This window comes from Ipomoea nil, unplaced genomic scaffold (assembly GCF_001879475.1).
Source record: "Ipomoea nil cultivar Tokyo-kokei standard unplaced genomic scaffold, Asagao_1.1 scaffold1474, whole genome shotgun sequence".
NCBI classification, from domain to species: Eukaryota; Viridiplantae; Streptophyta; class Magnoliopsida; order Solanales; family Convolvulaceae; genus Ipomoea; species Ipomoea nil.
This window is the reverse complement of record NW_017617902.1, coordinates 1,052,831-1,062,629: the sequence shown is the minus strand read 5'-3', so window position 1 is coordinate 1,062,629 and position 9,799 is coordinate 1,052,831. Positions and strand designations below refer to the sequence as shown.

General features: G+C 41.1%; 1 protein-coding gene across 1 annotated transcript; it reads right to left on the bottom strand.

Annotated features, from left to right (window-relative positions):
* Positions 1-7,474: 7,474 nt before the first annotated feature.
* LOC109188709 (splicing factor 3A subunit 2-like) lies at positions 7,475-9,790 on the bottom strand. Its single transcript, XM_019339339.1, has 6 exons — positions 9,646-9,790; positions 9,413-9,489; positions 8,885-8,950; positions 8,645-8,719; positions 8,480-8,544; positions 7,475-7,517 (listed from the first exon to the last, which is right to left on the bottom strand). The coding sequence occupies exons 1-6, from the start codon at positions 9,788-9,790 to the stop codon at positions 7,475-7,477; spliced, it is 471 nt and encodes a 156-aa protein (XP_019194884.1).
* Positions 9,791-9,799: the final 9 nt, after the last annotated feature.

Here is a 9,799-nt window from a genome sequence, read left to right as displayed (position 1 = left end):
TGCCTTCCTGGGGAGTTAACTTAACTCTCAAGCAGCACAGGAAATAGAAAGAGTGGAGGTACTTACTTGAGGAGAGCCATGCGATGTAGACGAGCAACCTGAGGAGTATCTTATTGAAAACCTGTTTGAAAATAGCGTAAATGTAGTTACACTGGATCCACGTAATACTGTTCCTACTATAGGACATGAAACTGCCAACCTGGGCAGTTTACTTTACTCTCAAGCAGCACAGGAAATAGAAGGAGTGGAGGTACAAACTGGAGGAGAGCCATGCGATGTAGAAAAGCAACCTAAGGAGTAGCTTAATGAAAACCTTTTCGAAGATTGGGTAAATGTGGTTACACTGGATCCACGTGATACTGTTCCTACTATAATACATGAAACTGCCAACCTGGGCAGTTCACGTAACTCTAAAGCAGCACAGGAAATAGAAGGAGTGGAAGTACGTACTAGATGAGAACCATGCGATGTAGAAGAGCAACCTGAGTAGCAGCTTAATGAAAACCTTTTCGAAGATAAGGTAAATGGGGTAACATTGGATCCACGTGATACTGTTCCAACTATAGTACATGAAACTGCCTTCCTGGATAGTTCACTTAACTTTCAAGCAGCACAGGAAATAGAAGGAGTGGAGGTACTTACTTGAGGAGAGCCATGCGATGTAGACGAGCAGCCTGATGAGTATCTTATTGAAAACCTGTTTGAAAATAGCGTAAAATTAGTTACACTGGATCCACGTAATACTGTTCCTACTATAGTACATGAAACTCCCAACCTGATCAGTTCACTTACCTCTCAAGCAGCACAGGAAATAAAAGAAGTGGAGGTACTTACTGGATGAGAGCCATGCGATGTAGGAGAGCAACCTAAGGAGCAGCTTAATGAAAACCTTTTAGAAGATAGTGTAAATGCGGTTACACTGGATCCACGTTATTTTTTGTTCCTACAATAGTACATGAAACTGCCAACATGGGCAGTTAATTTAACTCTCAAGCAGCACAGGAAATAGAAGGAGTGAAGGTACTTATTGGAGGAGAGTCATGCGATGTAGAAGAGCAACCTGAGGAACAACTTAATGAAAACCTTTTCAAAGATAGGTATATGCGGTTACACTGGATCCACGTGATTTCAGTTCCTACTAGAGTACATGAAACTGCCGACCTGGGCAGTTCATTTAACTCTCAAGCAGCACAGGAAATAGAAGGAGTGATGGTACTTACAGGAGGAGAGCTATGCGATTTAGAAGAGCAACCTGAGGAGTAGCTTAATGATAACGCTTTCGAAGATAGGGTAAATGTGGTTGCACTGGATCCACGTGATACTGTTCCTACTATAGTACATGAAACTGTCAACCTGGACAGTTCACTTAACTCTCAAGCAGCACAGAAAATAGAAGGAGTGGAGGTACTTACTGGATTAGAGCTATGTGATGTAGAAGAGCAACCTGAGGAGCAGCTTAATGAAAACCTTTTCCAAGATAGGGTAAATGCGGTTACATTGGATCCACGTGATTTCTGTTCCTACTATAGTACATGAAACTGCCAACATGGGAAGTTCATTTAACTGTCAAGCAGCACAGGAAATAGAAGTAGTGGAGGTACTTACTGCATGAGAGCCAAGCGATGTAAAAGAGCAACCTGAGGAGCAGCTTAATGAAAACCTTTTCGAAGATAGGGTAAATGCAGTTACACTGGATCCACGTGATTTCAGTTCCTACTAGAGTACATGAAACTGCCAACATGGGCAGTTCGTTTAACTCTCAAGCAGCACAGGAAATAGAAGGAGTGATGGTACTTACAGGAGGAGAGCTATGCGATTTAGAAGAGCAACCTGAGCAGTAGCTTAATGATAACGCTTTCGATGATAGGGTAAATGTGGTTGCACTGTATCCACGTGATACTGTTCCTAATATAGTACATGAAACAGCCAACTTGGGCAGTTCAATTAACTCTCAAGAAATAGAAGGAGGGAAGGTACTTACTGGAGGAGAGCCATGCGATGTAGAAGAGCAACCTGAGGAGCAACTTAATGAAAACCTTTTCGAAGATAAGGTAAATGTGGTTATACTGGATCCACGTGATACTGTTCTAACTATAGTACATGAAACTTCCAACCTGGGCAGTTCACTTAACTCTCAAGCAGCACATGAAAATAGAAGGAGTGGAGGTACTTACTGGAGGAGAGCCATGCGATGTAGAAAAGCAACCTAAGGAGCAGTTTAATGAAAACCTTTTCGAAGATAGGGTAAATGTGGTAACAATGGATCCACGTGATACTGTTCCTACTATAGTACATGAAACTGCCAACCTGGGCAGTTAACTTAACTCTCAAGCAGCACAGGAAATAGAAGTAGTGGAGGTACTTACTGCATGAGAGCCAAGCAATGTAGAAGAGCAATCTGAGGAGCAGCTTAATGAAAACCTATTCAAAGATAATGTAAATGCGGTTACACTGGATCCACGTGATTTCAGTTCCTACTAGAGTACAAGAAACTGCCAACATGGGCAGTTCGTTTAACTCAGCCATGAGATGTAGAAAAGCAACCTAAGGAGCAGCTTAATGAAAACCTTTTCGAAGATTGGGTAAATGTGGTTTCACTAGATCCACGTGATACTGTTCCTACTATAGTACATGAAACTGCCAACCTGGGCAGTTCACTTAATTCTCAAGCAGCACAGGAAATAGAAGGAGTGGAGGTACTTACTGGATGAGAACCATGCGATGTAGAAGAGCAACCTGAGGAGCAGCGTAATAAAAACCTTTTCGAAGATAGGGTAAATGTGGTAACATTGGATCCACGTGATACTGTTCCTACTATAGTACATGAAACTGCCTACCTGGGCAGTTCATTTAACTCTCAACAGCACAGGAAATAGAAGGAGTGGAGGTACTTACTGGATGAGAGCCATGCGATGTAGAAGAGCAACCTGAGGAGCAACTTATTGAAAACCTGTTCGAAGATAGGGTAAATGTAGTTACACTGGATCCACGTGATACTGTTCCTACAATAGTACATGAAACTGCCATCCTGGGCAGTTCACTTAACTCTCAAGCAGCACAGGAAATAGAAGAAGTGGAGGTACTTACTGGATGAGAACCATGCGATGTAGATGAACAACCTGAGGAGCAGCTTAATGAAAACCTTTTCGAAGATAGGGTAATTGTGGTTACACTGGATCCACGTGATACTGTTCCTACTATTGTACATGAAACTGCCAACCTGGGCAGTTCACTTAACTCTCAAGCAGCACAGGAAATAGGAGTGGAGGTATTTACTTGAGGAGAGCTATGCGTTGTAGCAGAGCAACCTGAGGAGCAGCTTATTGAAAACCTGTTCGAAGATAGGGTAAATGTAGTTACACTGGATCCACGTGATACTGTTGCTTCTATAGTACATGAAACTGCCAACCTGCGCAGTTCACTTACTCTCAAGCAACACAGGAAATAGAAGGTGTGGAGGTACTTACGGAAGGAGAGCCATGTGATGTAGAAGAGCAACCTGAGGAGCAGCTTAATGAAAACCTTTTCGAAGATAGGGTAAATGTGGTTACACTGGATCCACGTGATACTGTTTCTACTATAGTACATGAAACTGCCAACATGGGCAGTTCACTAAACTCTCAAGCAGCACAGGAAATAAAAGGAGTGGAGGTACTTACAGGAGGAGAGCCATGCGATGTAGAAGATAAACCTGTGGAGCAGCTTAATGAAAACCTTTTCAAAGATAGGGTAAATGTGGTTACACTTGATTCACGTGATACTATTCCTACTATAGTACATGAAAGTGCAAACCTGGGCAGTTCACTTAACTCTCAAGCAACACAGGAAATAGAAGTAGTGGTGGTACTTACTGCATGAGAGCCAAGCGATGTAGAAGAGCAACCTGAGGAGCAGCTTAATGAAAACGTTTTCAAAGATAGTGTAAATGCGGTTACACTGGATCCACGTGATTTCAGTTCCTACTAGAGTACAAGAAACTGCCAACATGGGCAGTTCATTTAACTCTCAAGCAGCACAGGAAATAGAAGGAGTGAAGGTACTTACTGGAGGAGAGTCATGCGATGTAGAAGAGCAACCTGAGGAGTAGCTTAATGAAAACCTTTTCGAAGATAGGGTAAATGTGGTTACACTAGATCCACGTGATACTGTTCCTACTATAGTACATGTGACTGCCAACCTGGGCAGTTCACTTAACTCGCCAGCAGTACAGGAAATAGAAGGAGTGAAGGTACTTACTGGAAGAGATTCATGCTTTGTAGAAGAGCAACCTGAGGAGCAACTCAATGAAAACCTTTTCGAAGATTGGGTAAATGTGGTTACACTGGATCCACGTGATACTGTTCAAACTATAGTACATGAAATTGCCAACCTGTGCAGTTCACTTAATTCAAGCAGCACGGGAAATAGAATGAGTGGAGGTACTTACTGGATGTTGAAACCCTAGGCCCGTTACAGTGGGCCCATTAGGTTATAGCTAGTTTTCAGTATAAATTATTGTAATCTGTACAGTTCTACATTTGAGAAATAGATGAAACCCTTCACACTTTCACATGGTATTAGAGCCTAAACCCTAGATAGTTTTTCCCCTCTCTTCCCCGCCGCCGCGCCGCCGCCGCCACCGGAGTTTCACTGCCGCCGCGACTGGTCTTCTCTCTCCGACCTCTGCCTGGTGGTTCTTCTCCCAAACCGAGACCACAGGCCTCACCGGAGCTCCGTCGCGAGTCTGTGCCCAGAGTCCGGTCGCCATCCGCCGCCGCACGCGCCACCACGCGCCGTCGCCGTCGCCGGGAACCGCCGCTGTTTTCCGGCCATAACTCTCTCCTCCGATCTCCGATCGAGACGCCGTCACCACCATTGGACTCGTCTCGACGAGACGCTTCCGGGAGTGTTGACCGTTTTCCTCGCCACCGCCCCTGCCGCCGCCGTTCTCCGGCCACCGCCGTCGGTCACCGCCGGTCAGAGAGAAACAGACAGTGTGTTTTTTCTTTTTGGGTAATCTCTATGGCTTCCTTTACCTCTTATCCCACCATTACTATGGACAAATTGGTTGGGAGTGAAAACTACACTTCGTGGGCCGCTTCTGTGACACTCTGGTTCAAAGGCCAGGGGATGTCTGATCATCTAACCAAAAAGGTTGGGGAAATTGAAGAGTCGAAGAAATCAGATTGGGAGAAGTCAGACGCGTTATTGTGCAATATGTTGTGGCAATCCATTGACCCTAAATTATATCTTACTGAGGCACCTATTGCTGTTCGAAAAGGTACACGTTCTACTCGTAACCCCCATCCTATATATACCTTTCTGAGTTATCACCGTGTCTCGTCCCCTTACTTTGCATTTCTTTCTCACCTATCTTCTGTGTCTATACACAAATCCACTCGTGAGGCTCTCTCGGATCCAGGTTGGCGTCAAGCCATGTTAACAGAAATGGAGGCCCTCCAGTCTAGTGGCACGTGGGAGTTGGTTCCTCTTCCTCCTGGTAAAACTGTGGTTGGTTGTAAATGGATTTATGCGGTGAAAGTGGGCCCTGATGGCGCAATTGATCGTCTTAAGGCTCGTCTGGTGGCAAAAGGCTATACTCAGATTTTTGGTTTGGATTATACTGATACTTTTTCCCCGGTTGCTAAAATTGCTTCAGTTCGTTTACTTTTGTCTTTGGCAGCCATTCATCATTGGGACTTACACCAGCTGGATATCAAGAATTCCTTTCTTCATGGTGATCTTCACGAGGAGGTTTATATGGAGCAACCACCTGGGTTTGTTGCTCAGGGGGAGTCTGGTATGGTATGTAAACTTCGCCGTTCTTTATATGGTTTAAAGCAATCTCCACGAGCTTGGTTTGGAAGGTTTAGTTCTGTGGTGTGTGAGTTTGGTATGACAAGAAGTGCAGTTGATCATTCTGTTTTCTATCGTCATTCTAATGAGAAATGCATATACCTTGTAGTATATGTGGATGACATTGTTATTACAGGGAGTGATCAAGAGGGCATATTTCAGTTGAAGAAGTATCTCTTTAGTCGGTTCCAGACTAAGGACTTGGGTAAGCTAAAATACTTTCTTGGAATTGAAGTGGCTCAATCTAGCAGTGGTGTTGTTATTTCTCAAAGGAAGTATGCCTTGGATATCTTAGAAGAAACTGGCATGCTGGACAGTAGACCGGTTGATAATCCAATGGATCCGAATGTTAAACTCCTACCAGGACAGGGGGAGCCATTGCCTGACCGAGAGCGATATAGGAGATTGATTGGAAAACTGAATTATCTCACGATCACACGACCGGATATCTCCTTCGCAGTTAGTGTGTTGAGTCAGTTTCTTGAGACACCTTGTGATTCTCATTGGGATGCTGCTGTTCGTTTTCTAAGGTATATCAAGAGAGCACCAGGACAAGGCTTAGTATACGAAGATAGAGGACATTCACAAGTTGTTGGGTATTGTGATGCAGATTGGGCTGGTTGCCGGTTTGACAGACGCTCTACTTCAGGCTATTGTATTTTTATTGGAGGTAATCTCATATCTTGGAAAAGTAAGAAGCAGGATGTGGTTGCTAGGTCCAGTGCTGAAGCAGAATATCGAGCCATGGCGCTTGCCACATGTGAGCTTATGTGGCTTAAACACCTACTACAAGAATTGCAATGTGGCAATGTTGCCCAAATGACGTTGATATGTGACAATCAAGCAGCTCTACACATCGCGTCAAATCCTGTTTATCATGAGAGGACTAAACACATTGAGGTTGACTGTCACTTCATTAGAGAGAAGATTGTGTCAGGGTGTATTAAAACTAGCTTTGTTAATTCTGCAGATCAGTTAGCTGATATCTTGACGAAATCCCTTAGAGCTCCTAGAGTTGAATATATTTGTAACAAGCTGGGAGCTTATGATCTATACTCTCCAGCTTGAGGGGGAGTGTTGAAACCCTAGGCCCGTTACAGTGGGCCCATTAGGTCATAGCTAGTTTTCAGTATAAATTATTGTAATCTGTACAGTTCTACATTTGAGAAATAGATGAAACCCTTCACACTTTCACACTGGAGAAGAGCCATGTGATGTAGAAAAGCAACCTAAGGAGCAGCTTAATGAAAACCTTTTCGAAGATTGGGTAAGTGTGGTTACACTGGATCCACGTGATACTGTTCCTACTATAGTACATGAAACTGCCAACCTGGGCAGTTCACTTAATTCTCAAGCAGCACAGTTAATAGAAGGAGTGGAGGTACTTACTGGATGAGAACCATGCGATGTAGAAGAGCAACCTGAGGAGCAGCGTACTGAAAACCTTTTCGAAGATAGGGTAAATGTGGTTACATTGGATCCACGTGATACTGTTCCTACTATAGTACATGAAACTGCCTACCTGGGCAGTTCACTTAACTCTCAAGCAGCACAGGAAATAGAAGGAGTGGAGGTACTTACTGGATGAGAGCCATGCGATCACTAGTACAAAAACAGTCATTCGCGTCCAAAGTTAAGGCTAATTCGCGGCCAAAGTAGCTGGGACGCAGATGGCGGGGACGCTGATTGTATATACAATTAGATATACAATCAGCGTCCAAAGTAACTTTGGACGCGAAAAATGATAATTCGCGTCCAAAGTTGAAGTACTTTGGACGCGAAAAATGATAATTCGCGTCCAAAGTTGAAGAACTTTGGACACGTATAATAATTTTTAAATTAAAAAAATAAGCACTATACGCGTCCAAAGTTCATGAACTTTGGACGCGTATAGTCATTCTTTTTTTAAAAAAAAATTATTTATTTAATAAAACTATCAATATTTTCCTGTACATTCCAGCATAACTATCAACAAATAATATACTTCAACATTAATCAATTTACAACACACCAAGCTTCTTCTCATATTCAAGAATTAAATTGCATTACATGATTACATCAAATATTTTAAAAAGTTTACTCATGTTTCTTACAAACAGTGAACATATTAACTTTTCACTTTGAGAGAATCTCAACACAATTGTAATGAACTATGGAAGTCATATGAACACTGTTATAGTATGAATCTGATTGACTATTTTTGGCTGTGTCTTGGGTTGTTGGTTTTTCAATTGGTTGAAACTTAATGCTAGACTCTAAATTTTTCATTCTGTGTTCATTGAAGATTTGGAAAATAAATAGTATGAATTTTTCCTCCCCTTCCCCAAACACACAAACTGCATCTGTATATCATGATGAATCTTAGCATAATTTGAACTGCATCTATATATACTATATGATGCTAAGGCTATAACAAATAACAAAAAAAAATGCCATTTTCCTTAGAATATTCATCTCAGATAAATGCCATCCAACTTTCATGCCTCTAACAAATAACAAAATAATAATAATAATAATAATAATAATAATAATAATAATAATAATAATAATAATAATAATAATAATAATAATAATAATAATAATAATAATAATTACTGATTTTCGAAAAAAAAAATAAAAAAAATTAAAACTAATACATACGCACCTGTGGCGATGAACAGAGTCGGCGGCCGGATTTGGAGTTGACTTGTCAACCTCTGTGCTTGGTACCTAGAATAAATGCATAGAAGTTGAGAGACAATCCATTAAACAAAACACACACCTAATCATAGGTTAAATTAAAGAATCCTGCCTGTCATGTGGGAGTTACCTTAAAAGAAATGATCTCATATGGTTCTGCAGCAAACAAAAGATATTGATATCTTTTGTCAAATGGCTGGATTTTCTGCCAATACAAAAGAAATAAATAAAACAAAGTTAAGCATACTGTTAAAATATATAAAGAGAATTCTTTGCACTTATATTCAAGGAAATTCTGTGATGAGTATTAATATTCCATGGAAAACACTTTAGCCCTTCAAAATACAACTTCTATAAAGATATTACAAACCTGCTCAAAGGAGGACATAAATCTATGCCTCGGCTTTGTATTGTCTTCAATCTCAGGATATTCAATCTGCACCAACCACCAAAGCCACTACACATGTCAGCATCTTCTGGAGCAACATAACCCAATAAGGAAAAACAAAGAAAAAGCATATATATTTGCTGATCTAACTCCTGTTCTCATGGAGCAAAGACACTCTGTTTAAGATAATTTATCTGAATGGGGTTTTCACTATCACATCCTAGCACCAGTATGCCTAATGTGAATTCCTGACTCGTTTTATGCCAAACAATTGTATAGCCACTTCTTATAATCAATATGGAAAGTAACCCTTCTTCTCAGCTTTGGTAGCTAACAGTACAGTAACATTTATTTCTTTACAGAGTAAAAATATTGGTTGGTCCAACACTTGTTCTTGTGGAGTAAAGCCAACTAGAACCAAGAATCTAATTACAATAAGCATGTTTTATTCTGGAATGTTATACACATCAAGAATGTGGTAAAGATTAGAGAGAGAGAGAGTAGCCAAACCTGAAAAAGGAGAGATCTTTGTTTTGTCTCTGGATCAAACTGTTTTGTCACCCTATAGCCAGGCCTACCAATTTTCACTGCAACACATAGTTATACTTCTAAGTAAAGTAACCAAAAGTACTTCGTATATTGAGAAAAGATCATATAGCCAAATTAGTACCTCCCTGTATACAAGCTCCCTAATTACATTACCTCTTCAGCAAAAAGCTCTTCCAGTACCTAATTTATTTGACGATCCTCTACAACCATAGCCAATGCAATGCTCACAAGCTCATTTGACAAAACATAATCACTTATTTTCGACATGGTCAACAGATTTTTAGTCCTCGGGTCCAGAATTTCACTGATTATAACCGATTTGTCTAAAGCCTGTTGCATTTCAAAAAC